Raw genomic sequence first — 18,815 nt, 5'->3', positions numbered from 1 at the left:
ATGTTAAGTCTAAATCTTTCCAGCTCATGCCTGAACGTTTTAATGTTATTATTTATACAGTATTTGTCCAATATTATCCATACCTTATTTCAATTATAGTCACCAAAACTGTAAAGCATGGATGCAAAGTGCACGTGCAGACAATCCTGACGCGACAGAAGTTACATGGCAGAAGTTGATATCTGTCATACTGCGCATGCGTCCATTGAAAGGGTGCCCAGCCCACATTGTTACTGTTGCTTTAATAACCGAACTGCTTAAACACTTTCAGTCAGCTATCAGACCTGTCCACACTCTCCTCTCGTCCTTTACAATTATGAAGAATCTACATTTTAAGGATTTCTTCTGGGTGAGTGTCTGTTTTTTTTAATTTTGTATTAATTATTATTTTTCAATAATTTATATATATATCATCTTGGTCGAAAAAAGTAACACTATTTCGGAAAATCAATCATGAAAAGGACGTGTTTTGCTAATTGTAGCTAATTTCTCAATGTTTCAATGGAGTTTCTCTTTCTATTCAAGTGGACCTTTTATTTATTATATATTATATCACTTATTTTCTACTGGTGCATTAATGTGTAAATAGCATTTTATTGTTGTAGTTTGTTGCAGACCTTTATCTGCAACATATCTATTAGTACAGCTGTCAGATACATCTAGTGTATTAAAGAACAGTATTTAAAAATATTGAAATGTAGTGAGGTAGAAGTATAAAGTGGCATAGAATGGAAATACTCAAGTAAAGTACAAGTACCTCAAACAAGTGCAGTGCTTAAGTAAACGTTCATAGTTACATTCCACCACTTGCTTTATTAAAAAAGTAAATTTCCATATAGACTCTTCTTGTATAATTGTATTAATGATGCAGTTACATGGCTTCATATCTATTATAGAGAGAGAAAGTCAATAACTCGCTGGTTTTGACATCTGCAAGGTGAGGATGATTATAGGCTGGTACGCTCAGCTTACCTAAATCATGGACAAGTACAATTCAAAACATCAATTTACATCTTTGTGGCAAAGACCTTAATGTTTAAGTGTTTATTTATGTCTGTGTGTGGCGTGGTCTTGGGAACTCCACCGTGAGAATCGAGACAGAGTTTAAACAGGTGGTGGTATGATAGCGGCTAGTCCCCTAACGTCTGTTAGCTATCTGTTTTGAAGTAATAATATTCTAACAACATATATCCATAAACTGGACATATAATCGAAACAAGTAACCCCCACTTCACTACAATTTCTAAAACCGAATAAGATGGTCAGAATGAAATATTGTCCATGTTATTGACAGAACTCTGACCTGACCTGCACTGGAGGCTATGATGCAATCATCCAGTATCTCAATGATGGCAAGAGGACGTGCAAGGAGGTGGAGGACTTCATGAAGGCCAGGTAATGACATGATCTATCAATATCAGAATCAGCTTTATTGGGCAAGCGTGTGTTCACAAGGAAGGAATTTGACTCTGGTTTGAAGTTGCACTCAATGTACACACAGAACAATTTACAGCAAGGTAGAAACAGACACGCGGCTAAAAAAGATAACAGAAAACTGGTTTGTACATACAAGTATAGCTGAAAAAAAAGATCTATACAGTTAATTGTATTTGCAAGGTTTGAGAGAGTCAGATGAAGAGAGTGAGGTGAAAATGAAAGCTGAGTGAACTGTTAGTAAAGAGAATTGAGTAGGTTAACAAGTCTAAGAAGCGAACATCTCAAGTGTGGGTGGACATGGAGCAATCAAAGACTGCAATGACAGATCAAATGTCTCTTGAGGCTGAAGTCACTTAGTTCACACTTTGATGCACCAGAAATCGGAAGTATAGGCTTTAGTGACAAGGCTGAGAGAAAGAGATGAGGAAATGCATACACAAGGTTTTCTTGAGTTTCTGAAAATTTCAAGAATGTTATAGCATGCTGTTGGTCTGTAATATAATGTGAGGTTTGACCTTTTTTCAGTGCCACTTCAAGGAAAATGTATGAGAATATATTAGAATTAGCGACAAATAATTGTACTGGCAATAGCCTACAATCGGTCAATGTTGTGGTCTAAAAAGCTGCTGAATATAAACCTGCAATGACATTGTTAAATGCCAGAAAGCTTCAAATGCACTACTTTCTACACACCAAAATAATTGTTTCTTATAATGTGTTGCATTTGAAATGAACAGCCACACTCCAGTTTGATTACAGTAATATTCTGGAAGGGTTTTTGTACTTTTAGATTAAATCCAAAAGTAAATTAGCACTGATTCCTGCACACTACTGCATTGTGGTAGACCAGTGGAAATAGATTATTCTTAGAGGAGGAACAGAGCAAGTGTGTGTGAAACATCATCGAGATAGATTTTATAACGGAGTCATACAAAGTTTGACATTTGAATTTAGATTTCCTCCTTCCTCATGTGATAAGTAATCTGTCCCCTTGAGTTGGCAGCCAGTGGCATACGCTTTGCCTTTCATCTATTTGCTTCGACTGAAGTGCAAGTATAATAAAACACACAGCTAAGGATATATCATAAGAGGATATTTCACAATAACATAACTGAAACTTTCCTCATGTAAGAATGAAAAGCACTTTTAAAGCCACAAGAGTTCCCCAAATACTGTTACACACTTCTCTCAGTGGCACCCTCTCACACACGCTAGAAATATGAGTTGGTATTTCGTAAGAAACCCAATTTATTTATGTCAGCTGAGGTTTATGTATGGAATATAAATATATATACAACAAATACATAAATAATATATAGAATATAAATAAAGCAAATATGTAAAAATGATAGAACGTATTGTGGACATATAATGTGCATCATATTCACTTTGGATTTACAGAAGATCATACTAGAAATATATCATTGACTGAACATGGACCGTTGGATCAGGGACTGCATGTGTGCTACGTGTCCTATCACAACATCAACATGTGTCCGTACACAGAAAGCCTGTGTGGTGGTGTATTCGGCAAATTGCACCTTGTTGTTTGAGTTTCTGTGGCGTTCCTGATTATCCAAACTCAATAGATAAAATTATAAAGAAATCACATCATTAGAAATAAAAAATGAGTCCCAACAGTTATTTCCTGGTTTCCTTGTTGCCCTGTCTTTTTCCAAACATGTATGAATGCTTTTGATTTAAACTTACTACAGGCAGCAAGGTTGTTTTGAATCTGCGCTTCCATGCATACGATGTACGTCAATATGAATGTAGTCATACATTCATGTTTGATGTGAGCATTTGCATCAAATATGAAAAATGTGCACGCTTATTTGCAAATTTCCCAGCTGTGGGACTATTAAAGGATTATCTTATCTTATCTTATCTTATCTTATTTGTGACGTCTGTTTCTAAACATGTCCACTGGCTGAAAACAATGACCAAGTTGTGTGTAGCTAACGGGTTGCCCTGTTCTTTGTTTCTGGATGTTTCTTTTCAGGGCATCAGTTGAAGAGAAGTACGCCAAAGATCTCCTTGGATTGTCCAAGAAGGTGTGTGGACACAATGAGATGAAGTAAGCGACCTCAGTGCTGTGATGCCGTTATTATGTGTTTGACCACATCTATTTACAACGAGCCTCCGAAAACCAAATGAGTGAGCCTGTCTCTGCAGAACGGACATTAATGCCTTTTAGTTTGGATGCAGAAATAATAATAAGTTTGACTCTGTGGTTCACAGTTTGAAGGTAGAAACGTGGATTAAAATGTGTTGCTGCAATTTCTCACTTATAATGTTTTAGTCTGTCTGATTGTGTCTGATTGTGTGTCAGTGTTTACCTGCGGCTTCCGCTTCAGCAAGTCTAGTTCCCATTCTGTCACATGATCAGTGTGACTTTGTCTCTGCCGTTTGTTTCTGTTTCTGAAGAGGAAGGAGGACTAATGGGGGAGAGGGAAACACAATTATTTACTTATTAAAAGCTTAGTAGCTTATTAATACCAGGTACCCTGTGTTTTTTGTAAAAGCATTATGTGAACTCTGGAAGTATCTGCAGGTTATGTCAGTCTGAAAAAGTAAGAGCAAATTAATTATAAGAAAGGCTGTAGGGGGTATTTTAAAGCCTTTCTGAATCCATCCACTTATTCTGGTTCTAGGTTGCATTCATTTCATTAATTAAATCAATTAGGAAAGTACTGAAAAAGTGAAACAATAATTAATAATTGCAGAAACCCTGCTTGAGCTCTAACAGACATGTTGAGTGCATTTCCTTCCTTGTAAAATATTTGTAAAGCTGATTTATTTTTTGATAGTCGGGAAACTGACAAATCGAGGACCCATCATAAAGATAGAGCTCCAAAGTCCTATGTAGTGGATTTTAAAGTATCTTAACTGAAGTTGTATAAAATCCCTCTGTTATCTGCTTTTCTTTTGCTTTCTAAGCACATTAAAACGATCCCTGGACATGCTCAAATTACGTAAGTACTTAACATTTTTGATAAAGCCTCCTTTCAGTCGCCATCATTTACCGTTTGTTTTAGTTTATATTTGGCTCAGAATATAAATCGTGTTTTTTTTTTGCCCTTGCAGAGACTGAACATGTGAGTCTATCACACTTACAACTGGCTCAGAGCATGAGGGAGGAGGCCAAGAAACTGGAAGAATTCAGGGAAAAACAAAAAGAAGCGAGGAAAAAGGTCGGCGGTTTCATCAGCGCTGTGGTGCACCGAGCAGACTGTGGCAGCTCTGCAAGTTGTTGACTCGATGCAACATTGTCGTTTCAGATGGAACAACAGATCGATGCTCTCCACAAACAGAAGTCTGCACATTTCAAGAAGACACTGGATGTAAGTAAGAATTTAAATACAGAGTTAACCATTTACAGGCACTTTTAGACTTTCCCTCGAGAACTTTTCTGTTTCTTTTCCTTGTAGTGTGTTATTAATAAGCTGAGCTGTTAAGCATTAATGATAAACAGTAATTGACCTACCAAACCAAAGCCAAAATACTCTGCTATCTATATCTAAAAGCCTTAAAGTGATAGTACCAAGCCTCCATTCGTGGTTCAGTTTTCTTCTGAAAATGGTGAAAATGCATGTCATTCCTTCCCCGTGCTTCCTCTTTGGATGAGGAAGTTGTGTTGCCCACTCTGGGACGTGAACAAAAGCAGCATTTAATACCATCAAAGTCATTGCCAAAAGAAGAAGTACTTGTGCAACAATTAAATGTAAATGACAATAAGCCCAGAGGTACAGAACACCGCTGACATCCTCAGTCAAGCTCTGTTGGTGCTGCTGTCTTTCTGTACTTGTTTCCTCAACGTTTTGCCGTTTCCATCATTTGCGGTGATGAACAGTTTACAATTCTTTAAAAAGCTTTAACGCTAACTGCGATGCCGTCCCCAGTCAAAGAAGACGTATGAGCAGAAATGCCGAGATAAAGAAGAAGCCGATCAGAACGTGAATCGAAACACCAACACCAACAACACCAAGCAAATAGATAAGGTACAGTGGAAAATATTGTTGTTTGTTGCCAAGTATGTTTGCACATACAAGGAATGTTGTGTTAGTGATTGGTGCTTAACTATAAACACAGTATATAGATACAAAATATATAAAAAAGACAACTTGCAATAGGCATTTTAAAGACTAAATAATGTGAAGATTATAAGTAATAATAATAGTTGTTAAACTAATAAACCCCATATAAATGATCATAGCAGCACTTATTTACACACCAAAATGCTGTTAACGCACTGCCTGTAGTAATTATTCATAATTTTGTAAAATACTGAGTGATTTCCACCACATTGGTGGAGGAATGTGCTCAGACGAGTCCTATCTTGGCGCTGTTGTAGATATAGCTTCTTGTTTTGACAAATATATGACAAATGTTTTGTCTTTGTTCCTCAGACTTCCTCTATGTACTGTGTGTATCAGGTCACTTATGTCTGAGAGGCACCAGGTTGACAATGTTCATATGACCTTATGTGTGCAGGTCATTTCTGTTACTTCTCACATGTTAACCTGAGACTTCATACTCATGTGTTCTTCATTTTTCACCTTTCAGCTCTTCTCAAAAGCACAGAATGCAAAGCAGACTGCAGAAGAAGCAGGTAAGTTAAAAAACTAAACTGCCACAGACATCTTTAGCGCATCATGTGCTGGGTGCCTTGAAGATTTGAAGAATTTAATGATATTGTAATAACTATTGATTTGAGTATGGCTTAAGTGCTGATACATGATACGCCACATGAGGGACCGTAGCGGTTAATACGGTGTGTTTGGTTAGTTATACTACCTTTTTACTGTTTGATGTATGTGTTTGATTGGCAGACAGGTTATACCATCAGAATGTGACCATAGTGGGAAAGATTAGAGATGAATGGATGAAGGAACATATCAAAGCCTGTGAGGTGAGACTGTTTGGTTACATCCCGAAAGATTGAATTTAACATACATCATGTAAATGAGCTAAATGTTTTCCTTCACAGATGTTTGAGAAACAGGCAATGGAGCGCATTAACTGTCTGAGAAACACAGTCTGGACTCACCTCAACCAGCTATCCCAGCAGTGTGTGACCAGCGATGAGGTAAGGCCCTCAGTTACAGCAACTTTAAAGCTGCTATAATCAGTATTTAAACTGCAGAGTCTCATGATAATTATTTGCATGGGTGGTTACGCTGTTAAGCACCCAGCAGACAGACACAGTTGGCAACTAGCTGGTGAACATAGAGGAGTGTTTAGCAGCTAAAGAGACAGATATTTTCCTCAGGAGTTGGTGGAGACCAAACCAGAGCTAAAAGAAGAGTAAATGTTGGATTTACATTCATCAGGTGGACCCAAACTTTACTTAAAATGAATGCTTATGTTGCTCGCTACCTGGTGGATGTGTAAAACGGACCAAATGCTGAATAAGACATTTTCAGGTGACCAAAATGGTTTCGATTAACTTTCATGAAGTGAAAACACGCTGTTAAAAGTGTTCAACGAAAACACAGACAACTCCCAGACCGGACAACGACATGACAGCAACCTGTCAATCATAAGGTAGCCACACCCCCTAAAGCATATCCTGTTTTATCATCTATTTTACTCTCAATGGGACTACAATTTACTAAATGAACATCGTGGCATATTGAAGAAGACTTGAAACTAGCAATTGAGACCCCAAACTCATGTTCTCAATGTTTACTGAGGTAATAAATCAAGTGAGAAGTAGAGTCATTTTGTCATAGACTTCTATACAATCAGACTTCTATTTGCAGCCAGAGGAGTCGCCCCCTGATAGCCAGTAGAGAGAATTTAAGTCTAAGACACGTGCACTGTGGGCTTCACTTTTCAGACTTGCTGCCTGGTTTACAGCTTGTTAAACTGCCCCTAGTGGTCAAATTCGTGCAGGTTTAAATTCATCTGCGAACTAAGAAAAACTTTCTTGGACAAACCTCCAAGCATATCTATAAAACATTTCTTGATTGGACTTTGACCATTGTTTTCCTGTCTGTGTGTGTGTGTGTTTGCGGGCATAGCTGTATGAGGAAGTGAGGAAGTCACTGGAGCAGTGTGATGTCCAGGAAGATATTGAACACTTTGTCAACCTGAGGCGGACCGGTGACAAACCACCAGGTATGAATTAAAGGAATACTCATTCACAATACTGTGCCGTTAATAATCAACCAGGGCTGGAATGCTGAAAGCACACATACACAGGAAGGTATCAGACAACACACACACATGCACTGTTTGATCAGTTGCTCAGTATGTGAATAATCTTGATTGTGTTCTCTCAACAGCTCCGGTTGTGTATGACAACTTCTACAGTGGTCTGAGGCCTCCAGCTGTAGCTCCGCCCTCTCAACTGCCTCCACCAATCATCAGGTAAACGAAGCAGAGAGCACCGCCACCTGTCTGTTAATGCATCTATCCTTCCATTTAGTATTTCAACCACATTTTTTCAGAACACTTACCGACTTATTGTTTACCTTGTTTTGTGAATTTGCAGGAGGGGGCCTTTACCTGATCCAACAAACAACAGTGGAGGTATGTTTATTTATCTACATTTTATTTCGTATTGATATTTACAACAAAAAAATGTCTGGCAGTGGGTATGAAGCAAAGGGCAGTTTCAGATGGGAGTTTGTGGCTTTGTTGTCTGGATAGTTTTCCGCACGCTTCTGTTTTTCATACTTAACCACCTCATTGTGTTGATCTATGGTTGCAGATACAATCTACTCAACGGTGCAGGACGCAGGGTACAGTGTTATCCAATACTAACATGCAGATCTGCTGGAGAAGTTATTGTACATCCCATGCAGCGCTGGCGCTTTTCTAATGAGAGCTTATGTAAGTCTCATCAGTTCCTCTTTTGTGATTTCCTGTAACCAGATAAAAATGAGTGTGAAAATGAGTGTCATTACTGCGTACACACACGTTTCTTCTAGATAAGGTTGTGTGGTGTTTTGAATGTACCAGTTTTATAATTAGAACAGTACATGAAGTGTTTTGTACATCTTAATGTAGCTTCAGTTTTGTATTTTTGTGGAGCTATGCTTTTTCTCAAATTTTAACTAGAGATCCACGAAACAGGGTAAACTGAGATCTGCTCACTTGTTTTCAATTCCGCTTAGATGTGAGAGTAGCATGTCAGCTGACTGGAAACTTGTGATTGGAAGGCTCACACACACACACACTCTCATTTTGTAACAGTGTGCAGTATGTGGATCACTAAAGACCCTGTCTTGCTTATTCCTTTCCATGAAAGTCCTGTTTTTTTGTCACTCAACCTGCATGATAGCCGTTTGACGGTTTTATGTGCTGAACAACAGGCTAATTTTCTATTATAAGAAAGGTAAATTCAGCTCTATGCCCTAGATTTACATTCAAGTAATTAAAACAGATATGTGTGAGGATGACATGCAATGTTTTCTGAATACTTGAGAATTTTTGGAATATTTGCACTTTCATTTTGCTTTATTTATGTTAACACATCATTTGTAGAAATTACTACAAACTATGATTAAGTTTGAAACTGGAGTAAAAGGATTGAATGGCATTTCACTGTGCAGCTGACCTGGTGTTGTTTTTGTGCAAATAAAGTTAGTTTTTCTCTGCACTGCAAGTATGAAAGTTCCTCTACTCCTAGTTTATCGTCTTCTTTCCAATTGCATCTCTTACTATTTGTCTGTTTGCCTGCATCCGCACCTGCTATTTATTATTTATACAATGTTTAAGACAGTACTTTTTGTGTTTTATAACTGTGACACAATGAAAGATTCAAATAAAAATGTGTACAGCTTTATTTCCACCACATTTGTCAACATAATTTTCTACTTTTTGCTCTCAAATTTCCGCATTTCATACGATACAGTTCTCCTCAATGTGAGTAAGAGTTCTCGGTTAGCATCAGTTCATCTTCAGGATGTCCACATCTGTCTGCAGGCGTTCATCCGGAATACCAGGTCTGTCGATGGTGTAAGAAAAGGTATTGATGTAGGTTCTTCTGGGGCAATCAGATCCTTTGGTGGTCCGACATCACTCTGATTTGATCAGATCCAGAATCATCTGGATGGTCCTCTCACCTACAGCAGACAGAGGAAGGTTTCAGCTCATCTAGTAGTTATAGCATATTTCCACATATAAGAAGCACTGCTTAGTCATGCCTTGATAAACTGTAGAGAGCGACTTAAATGACTTCTGTCTATTAACTGCTGTCAAGAATGGATAAAAACCTAAGCCATTCAGTATTTATACACATTTTTCGTCATGATTTTGCCGTACAGCCATGGGCACATTGAACAAAAGTGTTAATTTGTCGTGTTGTGATGCTCGCGTTTACCTTCAAGACTCATCCTCGGGTTCTCCAGCTTCTTCTCCAGCAGAGAGTCCATCAGCTTCCTCAGGTGTTTGAAGATCACACCAATCCGCACAGGAGCCTTTAAGCAAAATGGATTGAATTAAATAAACTTGGAAGAAGATCCATTTCCTTGGCCTACAAAGTACTGGACAGCTTTGACAACTCCCGAGCAAACCCCGGCGACCTCTGACCTGGAAGTGGATCCATCCATCTAGTGAGATGAGCCTTTCTCTGTGCTGGATATCGATGTCGCCTCCGAACAGCAGCATGGGGAAAGGAGATATCAGGGTGGTGTCTCGCAGGTAGATCTTAGTGTATTTCACCTGTGGATTAACATTGATTAGCACAAATGTGACTTCGAGACGAGCAGACACCACACACTCTTCCCCCTCGTACCTTCTCCTGGTACAGCAGCCAGCCGTATGTCTGCAGGTTGCGGTTCACAGACGAGGGGTGGACCTGAGCCTTGCCTTGGGGCGTCTCCACCGTGCAGACCACTCGCTCGAGCACATCCACAGACGGGGTGGCCAGGACCCGGGCCACGCTGTCGTAGAGCCCCGCCGTCAGCACCGCGTTCAGGACGGAGATCTGGTGCTTGGACAGCGCCGCCGCCTGTTGCTTGGCGCGAGACGACCAAAAACCCGCCTGCTCCATCATCCTCATCAGCTCGTGCTTCACACTCTGGATAGAAGATGGATCAAACACACACAGGATGAGACAGGAGGTCTATTTAGATTAGAGATGTGTGCATGTGTGTGTGTGTGTGTGTGTGTGTTACCTCTATTGTAATGAGAGCTGTGCGATTGAGGAAGTGTGTTCTACAGAAGGACATTTCTGCTCTTTGTCCGTCAGTCTGAGAGTTCTTCCACCTAACGGTGTGACAGGCAAACAGAAAAATGGGTTATCAGAGAGAAGATATTTTTTCAGACCTTTCAAATACGACATAGAATTAAATGTGATATATTTTTAACTACGACATCCGTCAAAGACAGTAAGGGCTACAATTATCTATTAAGTACATTTATTGAAATACTATAATATTTTGACCGTACTTCCCAGTTGTACATAACAATAATTTCTAGTAAAATAGTTAATCAAATAACTGGACCCGGGTCCAGATAAGCAGCAGCACTCTCTACATTCTATGAGCTTTCTAGCTACTGAAGCTAACAGTTGCAATATCGTCTGCAGTGTTACTGACTGAAAATCCACAAAAAAAAGAACCGAACAGTCTCATGCATGTACAATCCACTGTTGTACCAGTCTCACTTGTTTTTTTATAGGCAACCTGCAACCACATATAACACATTTGAAACTAATGTGAGGGCCCACAGCAGGCAAGTTAAATATTCAAGACCCCTTTAAAAGGAAATGTAAGACTTTTTAATACCTTCTCAGGACTGTTTTGACAGAACTGAATACAAGGCTCTTCAAGACCTGAAGATATTTGTAAAACTCTTAAGACAGTTTGATTTGTACTCGTACTCTTCCTCTTCTTACTACACTTTGCATGGCTTGGATTCTCATTAAAAAGCATCTCGGTGACTTTGAATCAATACTTGTGTGTGATCAATCTGAGAGGCTTTTAGAAATCCCAAATATGCTCCTAGATGAAAATCCCAAGTCTGTGTTTGAAGTCTTTAAAGGTTCCTACCCCAGATATGCGTTGTATATCGTCAGGTGATCAGAGTTGGCCAATGCCAGGGCGGCTTTGGCCAGGTTGGCTTCATCCTTCCTGTTCATCGGAGTGGAGAAGGGAGACTTCTCAGAGATTGCTGCCGCAATGGTTGCCTGAAACAAACCTCTTCTTAATAAGTAATTTACAGCAATGACCTAATATAGAGACATTAGTCAAAATAGAATACCAAGACATAATCCTCAACCAGTTGCAAATACTGATAGTCAGAGTGTTTCTGAATAATAAGGCAGTGGGACGTACTATGGGCTCCAGGCAGCCGAGGATAGCTCCGTAGATGAGCATCTTGCCAATCTTCACATTGACGGGCAGACCCGCCAGGTGGTGCCCCAGAGGGGTGAGCAGATGATTGTCGGGGTGACACGCGCCGATCTTCCTCAGCAGGTTGACGGCGTTACTGACCGACTGGGGCTGAGGGGCATCCAGGGCCCGGCTCAGAAAGTCCTCCGGGGAGCCGTACTGACATTTCTACCAGAGAGAGGGGAGTGAAGAGCGCCTTGAACAGAAGCTTAAATAATGTTTCCTCAGTGGTAGAAGGTCAAAGGCCTTTTGTGAGTTTATATTTCGGTGTCTGTGCGACTGAGTGTGATTTTATACCATGATATGGAGGCAGAGCTCCTCCAGTGGGACCCGCAGTATCTCTGGAATGGAGTAATCCATGAAGGAGTCAAACCTGAGATCAAGAGGGTCCAGCAAGAGCAGAACAGATCAGCACACAAAACATGTACTGTGTAGTCTTTTTTTATGAACACCGTCTTTACATTTAATGGGAATTTACTTGTTTCCCTGCCGTACCCATCTCTAAAAAAATGAATGATGACCTCCATACCTGAACTTAGGATAGAGCCTGAAGCAGAAGCCGTTTTGGACACGTCCCGCTCTCCCCTGCCTCTGGAAGGCGCTCGCTTTGGAAACAAAGGTTTCCACCAGGGAACTCATCTGGCTGCTCTCATGGTACCTGAACAACACAGTAGACCGGAGTTAAGTCATCACTTGTGTTTTCCCATCACTGTAATTATTAGCCAGGTGGGATGTTTCTCGCGATGGGAATGTCCATCTCTCGGTGGTTCCACCTCTTTTTCCAGTACCTTCTTAATAGAAGGTGGTATAATATCAATACTATAACATGCAACACTCTCTCCTGATATTGTTCCCGAGCCCTTACTTATTTTCTTTAGTCTTTCCGGTGTCGATGACAAACACAACGTCGGGAATAGTCACACCTGTCTCAGCAATGTTAGTCGACAAGACAATCTACAGGAGACACAAAGCAGAGCAGAGCGGTCGGGATGTTAAGGATCAGTGAACAGATTTGTTTTTCTAAGATGATTTCAAAAGACTTTCTTGAATCATATGACATCAGCTTGATTGTCCATTTTCCTGTTTGTCAATGCTTCACTACGCCACATTCAGAAGTACCTTTCTAAATCCAGCAGGTGGCACTGTGAAGGCAGCCGCCTGGTCCTTTGATGAGAGAGTGGAGTGAAGAGCAACGATCCTGTACCTAAAACAGCCCGACATAAGTGGTAAACAGAGAGGCCTGGTGAAAAAGTGAACTGTACAGTTTGTGTGCTTCACCATTCCGTGTTCGGTGCAGGACTATTATGAGTGTATCATGGACCCGATCAGTTTGAGCATGTCACCTGTTTTTGTCCCTGAACCTCTTGTCTGAGGAGAGCAGGTCGTGGAGCTGCTGGATGTGAGCCAGACCGGGGAGAAACACGAGAACGGCTCCATCCATCTCCGCAAACTGTGGTGATTTGTCTGGCAGAGGACAAAAATTACAGCAAATTTAACACACAAGACCTAAACATGCAGGATTATGTACTTTGTGCTGGCTGAAACAAGCATGATTATGTGTAGTACCTAGATAGTCGATGAGGTCCACCAGTAAGTCCATATTGATCTTATTAGGGTTCATGTACTGCAGCACCTGCCGAGTCCTGCTGCTGAAGTGGTCAAGATCTGGACCCAGGTCCCAGCCGGAGGAGTCCCTCAATATCACCTCCTGGAACGGACGGAAGTACAGTAGGTAACATCCATGGATAAAACTCCACTACCAGTTATACTGTATTCCTGCTGCAGGGAGCCGACATTACCTGGTGCTGTGACGTCTTGCCACCTTTCTGTGTGATAGAGATGCTAACTTCCTCCTCGTCTTCAAGAATTCTCTGGCAGTACTCCGAGTCCTTTTCCAGGATGTACCCCGTCTGCTCCACTATATCTTCTAAGTGGAACACCTAAAAAAAAAGAAAACACAAGATTGAAAACATCCTGCTTCCTATCACATGCCCTTAAAATGTCACTGAAATACATCTGTGATGGGATTTATTGCAAACCAGACGCAGCTCATCCCTAATATCCACTTCCAAAGCCTTCAATATAGTCAAAGGGACAGTTGAATTACGTATACAAGGAAACACAAGCTCCTCTTACCTCCACTGGGAAGGTCCTTCCAGGAATGCTGATGACGGGGCAGCGGTTGAAGTAGTTGGAGAACTTGTTACAGTCCACTGTGGCGCTCATGAGGATCAGATGCAGGTCTGATCTCCTCATAACAACATCTTTCAGGATGGTCAGCAGGAAGTCTGACTGGACACTGCGCTCGTGGACCTGAGAGGATGGAGGTGAAGAGGTGAGGTGAGGACAGACTTGCACTTACTTCGTTGACTAAAGGTCTGTGGATTGTTAGGGATTAGATGAGAGCACATGATGAGAGTGTCCCTTACACCTAAGGGTGGAGGGGCCACTGCTAACATGGCATCATCACACAGGGTGTTTGATGAGATACTGTCAGTACCTCGTCTACGATGATGTGCGTCAGGGAGCTGAGGTGTCTGTCATGCTGTAGCTTCCTGAGCAGGACTCCAGTGGTGCAGTACAGCAGGCGGGTCCACTCCCCAGACTGATTCTCCATCCGGATCTGGTATCCACACGGCGACGACTGAAACCCGATTTCAACATGAAACAAATTCATTAAAGCAGGCGACAGCGCATCCTATCAGGCTACATTATGGTTTACGCAAGAGCTAAGCTAAAGGTTTTATATTCAGGCCCATCAAAAAAAGAAGATGTCTCTGTAGAAATGTATTTTTAACCTTTGATCCCGGTCCATCCTCGCAGCCCATCTCCTCGCTGACTCTGCAGGCCAGGCTCATGGCAGAGATCCTGCGGGGCTGGGTCACCACGATGTTGCAGGGCTTCGCCACTTTGCCTCCCGTTAGCAGCTCCTCCAAGAGGAACTGAGGAATCTGGGTACTCTTTCCGCTGCCCGTCTCACCGGCCACCACCACCACAGGGTGGCGCTGCAGAGCCTCCAGGACACGGTGCCGGTGTTGGAAGACAGGAAGCTGCTCTCGCTGTGCCTTGAAGGTGGAATTACTTGGGTTCAGTTTATGCATCTTTAGGATTAAAATAGCTTTAATATGGTAAAGTACGATGCTGATGTGTTTTTACCCTCAGTTTGTGGGCCAGTGGGGACTTCCTCAGCTTCATTAAGAGCTCTCTGGACGCCTCAAGTGCCCCTTCGCCCCTCCCTCTTTTCTCACTCTTGTCCTCCAGTTCTTGACCTCCCTCCCCAATATCAAGACTAGCCAGGTTCTCCCAGGACTCTTCAGGCTCTTCATCCCCAGCACTGCCCAGCCCCAGCTGGCCTTGGGATCCCAACTCCAGGCTTTGTTCCTGGTTCTGCTGCTGTTTGAGTCTGGTCAGAAGCCGGGAGATGAACTGGTCTCGGGGCTTGTTGGCAGCAGTGCGACTCTCTTCCTGTTGCTGCTGATCGCTGTCTCTCCACTCCAGCCACACGTCTCTGTAGGTTGGAGGAAGGAGCTGGTGCACTGACTGAGAGAGAAAGATTGAGAGGGATGGTGGTTATTACAGGAGGATCAGGATTAGAATGAGAGGAACTCTGCCTGGTTACATGCACTACCTGTCCTTTAATCAGGGTGTAGAGTGCCAGCGTGGCTGCCAGATGTTGAGCCTGCATGCTGTCCTCCGTCAAGATCGTTGGACAAACTTCAAGAACATCTTCAGTCCTTTGCACACGCACCCTGTTGGATGCAAAGACATCAAATCCATACTAAATAGTTCTAGATGTAGCAGTTATACGCCGATTATGAAGAACAGAGTTATCTCAAATAGGACGACAGTCTACTACTGCAGGGTTAGTTCATTCTTCAATAGAGACAGCAAAGGATTATAGTTGTGTGAGAAGTCAACTGAAACGGATTTCCAGCACATGGAGATTATATTGTGGAGCTACAGTCAACAGAATGCATGTCTTTGTGTACGACACACACTTACTTGGATCTCCAGTATCTACCAGCAGCAACCTTGTGAAACGCCGGTGGTGGACTCTTGGGCAGATTCTTTCGGACCCAGTCGATGAGGAACTGTTTGGGAGACTTTCCCGTCCAGCTACGAGCCGTGTAGTCAAAATTGCGAATGTCCTTCGGCTCATTCTTTTTCGCAACTGGAGCTGGAGGAAAAAGTAAAATGTAAATCTCTGTCATCATGAATTTGCAGCCAAACTTAGTACAGAGACAGAATTGTGCAGACGGCTCCACAAATGTTCTAAATTTGTATCCAATGGTTTGATACAGCAGTATATTAAATACCGATTCATATGGCTTTATGTGCTAAAATCCCAGGTTTGGCTATAGTTAGTGATATGGATGTGATCTATGTGTGTACATATATAAGAGAGGTAGTAAACAGTTTATTGGGCTTGAATTACAAGTGTTCAGTTTTATGTTTACTATATCCTGTAAAACACTTTCAACTTGTTCTGTTAAAGCCACTTGGCTCAGATGGTGTTTATCTGCGAGATGCAAACCTTTCGCCGCAGGCGGGGCCTTTTCTTTTTGTTCAAATAAGCCGAAGCTGACGTCCTCTTTTTCCTCGCTGACCGGAAGTATCTTCTTTTCCTTCGCAGGCGCGTCTACCACCTTCAGAGCTGGATTGAACACAGGGTGGGACTCCAGTGGCTTCATTTCTGGAAACAGAAATATACACGTGTTCCATATAAGTCAAATGGGGAGTTAGGGAAACATGGTTTAATCTCTACACGTAATGGTTAGAGCCCACTCACCTTGCTGTATGATGCGTATCCTGTCCTGTGCCATCCTCTGGCCCGCCTTGTCTCCTTTGGTCTTGGCAACAGCTGCCATGTCTTTTGCGTCGTACAATTGAGCAGTGAGGGCCAAATACCTGTCATTCTATACAGCAAGAAATAACACTTACGACACTATCACCACTTTCTTACGTCTGACAAGAGCTGAGAAGCTACAGAAAGAAGAAATAGTTTGATTTTTTTTTTTACTCACTGGATCAAACTTTTCCTCCAGTTCAGGATTGTGGGTCTTCTTCCCCGCTTCCTCTGCCTTCTCCTCCTCCTCCTCATCACTGCTCTGCTCTGCATACCTTAAGATCCAATCCTTCATGCTTGCAGCTTCATCCTTCTCTGTGGCCTGGCAAACACAAAGTTTCGATTTAGTGTTACGGCACGCATCTTTTTAAGACAACGCACACTCGTAAATAGACACACAAACCTTGGTGGGCTCTCTGCAGTCGTTGCTGGGTGCTTTGGGGCTCGGGGCTGCAGGTTTCTGCTGAGCGGGAGGCTGGAACTTGGGCCTGCTCTTTTGACTCTCCTCCTGCATCTGCTGGGTAAAACCTTCTGGCAGCTCCTCTGGTATAAAGACAACAAATTAAGAAAGTCACATTTTTAACAGCCTCGTGTCCTCAAGAGCTACGTGTTGATGACTGCCGACGCCCTATTACCATCTTTAAGGTTGAGGCAGAGCCAGTCGAGAGCAGAGTGGAGGTCCCCGCCGTACAGCACACTGCTCTTCATCGCCTCCTCGATGTGTTCTCTCTTAAAGTTGAACTTCTCCAGAGCTGTGTACAGGTCCTGCAAGCACAAACAAGACCACCTGAATACAGCAGATTCGGTCATGAAACAGATGTGTATATGTGTGTATAAACCGTGAAGAGAGAGAGAGGATTTCTGTTTTTACCATCAACTTTTTGTTCGTAAGTCTGCCGGATATGGGCCCTTTGTCCCCATTCTCCTCTCTGAAGTCATTGATCAGCTTGATGATCTTCTTCTCTAGTTCAGCTTGGATAGCGACCTGTTTTAAAGGGTCAAATCCGCTTCATCATCAACATTTTGAATGCTTTTCAGCGTGCAACACACTTGATTGTTAAACGAGTAAGAACATGTTACAGCAGCGACATTTACTTGGCATTGAGAGAGAGAGAGATACAGATTAAATACACAGTTAAGTTACTGAAACAACAACTTACTTTAAGAATCGACTTGTCTGTGACTCCACCCGTGTCAACCTGGGCAGTGTTGGCAAGACTGTAGGTCTTTGGAGCTGGAGGAAGTAAAACAAAAAAAACAGAATTGTGTCACTTAAAAGCAATGTATGTTGATGCTGAGCCAAATGTCATGCTCTCCTAACCATCATGTTCACTGACTCAATTGTTTCAATAAGCTTTATTTTCAAATGTCATGTTGACACACACTCTTATGCAGATTATGCGGCACAACAACAATAAATATGCATTCTGTTTATTACAAGATTAACTGTTTAGTCTGAAAATGTCTAATGGGCAGCCAACTGTCCATCATAAGTGTCCAGAACCCAAAGTCTCACAGCCGGATGGTGTCACACTCCATAACATGAAATAAAGAAAGGTAAGAGAGGGGCATTTTTGATGATGTAACCTGAAAGCTTTTGGTATTTTGTTACATGACAAATGACTTACATTAAGAATACACCGAGGGACTACATTGAGGTGTCATTTGCAAAAGGTGTTACAGTGGAATAAGCACCAGCCTACACTAATATATACCATCAGTCACTGCATACAGGGTTGAACACAACAGTATGGACGCCTATCCAATATAGCAGCTCTAACTACAGCCTGGAACATTACCATATCAACACCGTTTTCAGCTTTTACTGTGTGTATTTTTGTCGAACTATGAAACCAGCAGCCACGCAATACCACCTTTAGATTTGTTGTCTTTTCCTGGTTTGGCCGGCTTGTTGTTGGCTGCCTGTTTCTTCGGATCCTCCGCCGCAGCAGCACCAGTCCTGCCCGCTGCTGCTGCTGCTGATGGGGCCACTAGAGTAGCCGCTTGCACCGCCGATTTCTTCTTCTTTCCACCCATTTGATCACCACAACGCTGCCTGTCTGTGGCTGCTCTATGCGGCAATGTGATACCAAGTCATCGACGAAGTCCTGAAATGTTGTGGTTATGAATAGAGGGCTAGCAAATAACGCTAACGTGTATTGCTCTCCGGCTTCACGTCGGGTTGG

The 18,815-nt window shown here is 42.0% G+C and overlaps 2 protein-coding genes across 3 annotated transcripts; one reads left to right on the top strand and one right to left on the bottom strand.

Moving 5' to 3' along the window:
• The first annotated feature begins 287 nt into the window (after positions 1-287).
• On the top strand, positions 288-9,052 carry pstpip2 (proline-serine-threonine phosphatase interacting protein 2). Of its 2 annotated transcripts, XM_079178497.1 has the most exons (14): positions 288-349; positions 1,295-1,395; positions 3,440-3,514; positions 4,378-4,412; positions 4,525-4,631; positions 4,719-4,781; positions 5,340-5,438; positions 6,004-6,049; positions 6,270-6,349; positions 6,428-6,526; positions 7,464-7,560; positions 7,728-7,812; positions 7,937-7,974; positions 8,156-9,052. In XM_079178497.1, the coding sequence occupies exons 1-14, from the start codon at positions 317-319 to the stop codon at positions 8,206-8,208; spliced, it is 1,011 nt and encodes a 336-aa protein (XP_079034623.1). In that variant the 5' UTR covers positions 288-316; the 3' UTR covers positions 8,209-9,052. The 2 variants fall into 2 exon arrangements, with proteins under 2 accessions (XP_079034623.1, XP_079034624.1); XM_079178498.1 differs by lacking the exon at positions 5,340-5,438.
• On the bottom strand, positions 8,893-18,792 carry dhx29 (DEAH (Asp-Glu-Ala-His) box polypeptide 29). The gene is made up of 28 exons (XM_079178496.1): positions 18,504-18,792; positions 17,790-17,863; positions 17,501-17,614; positions 17,265-17,394; positions 17,033-17,172; positions 16,808-16,951; positions 16,573-16,699; positions 16,318-16,476; positions 15,786-15,960; positions 15,412-15,532; positions 14,940-15,323; positions 14,582-14,848; positions 14,284-14,427; positions 13,920-14,096; positions 13,583-13,723; positions 13,350-13,491; positions 13,127-13,247; positions 12,903-12,987; positions 12,649-12,737; positions 12,313-12,441; positions 12,081-12,156; positions 11,727-11,951; positions 11,442-11,578; positions 10,566-10,656; positions 10,184-10,468; positions 9,979-10,110; positions 9,770-9,866; positions 8,893-9,512 (listed from the first exon to the last, which is right to left on the bottom strand). Exons 1-28 carry the CDS (start codon positions 18,664-18,666, stop codon positions 9,466-9,468), a joined length of 4,116 nt encoding a protein of 1,371 aa, XP_079034622.1. The 5' UTR covers positions 18,667-18,792; the 3' UTR covers positions 8,893-9,465.
• Positions 18,793-18,815: the final 23 nt, after the last annotated feature.

Source organism: Pholis gunnellus (genome assembly GCF_910591455.1).
Source record: "Pholis gunnellus genome assembly, chromosome: 18".
NCBI classification, from domain to species: Eukaryota; Metazoa; Chordata; class Actinopteri; order Perciformes; family Pholidae; genus Pholis; species Pholis gunnellus.
This window is presented reverse-complemented; position numbering and strand designations above follow the sequence as displayed.

What these genes read in the sequence shown, in the direction of transcription:
- pstpip2 (XM_079178497.1), top strand. Translation starts at nt 317, where the DNA reads ATGAAGAATCTACATTTTAAGGATTTCTTCTGG. An exon ending in ATTTCAAGAAGACACTGGAT is followed by an intron (nt 4,782 to 5,339) that starts GTAAGTAAGAAT and finishes TGCCGTCCCCAG; the next exon opens with TCAAAGAAGACGTATGAGCA. An exon ending in AGTGTGTGACCAGCGATGAG is followed by an intron (nt 6,527 to 7,463) that starts GTAAGGCCCTCA and finishes TTGCGGGCATAG; the next exon opens with CTGTATGAGGAAGTGAGGAA.
- dhx29 (XM_079178496.1), bottom strand. Translation starts at nt 18,666, where the DNA reads ATGGGTGGAAAGAAGAAGAAATCGGCGGTGCAAGCGGCTACTCTAGTG. An exon ending in AGGTTCAGGGACAAAAACAG is followed by an intron (nt 12,988 to 13,126) that starts GTGACATGCTCA and finishes GGGCTGTTTTAG; the next exon opens with GTACAGGATCGTTGCTCTTC. An exon ending in ATGGATGGATCCACTTCCAG is followed by an intron (nt 9,867 to 9,978) that starts GTCAGAGGTCGC and finishes TTTTGCTTAAAG; the next exon opens with GCTCCTGTGCGGATTGGTGT.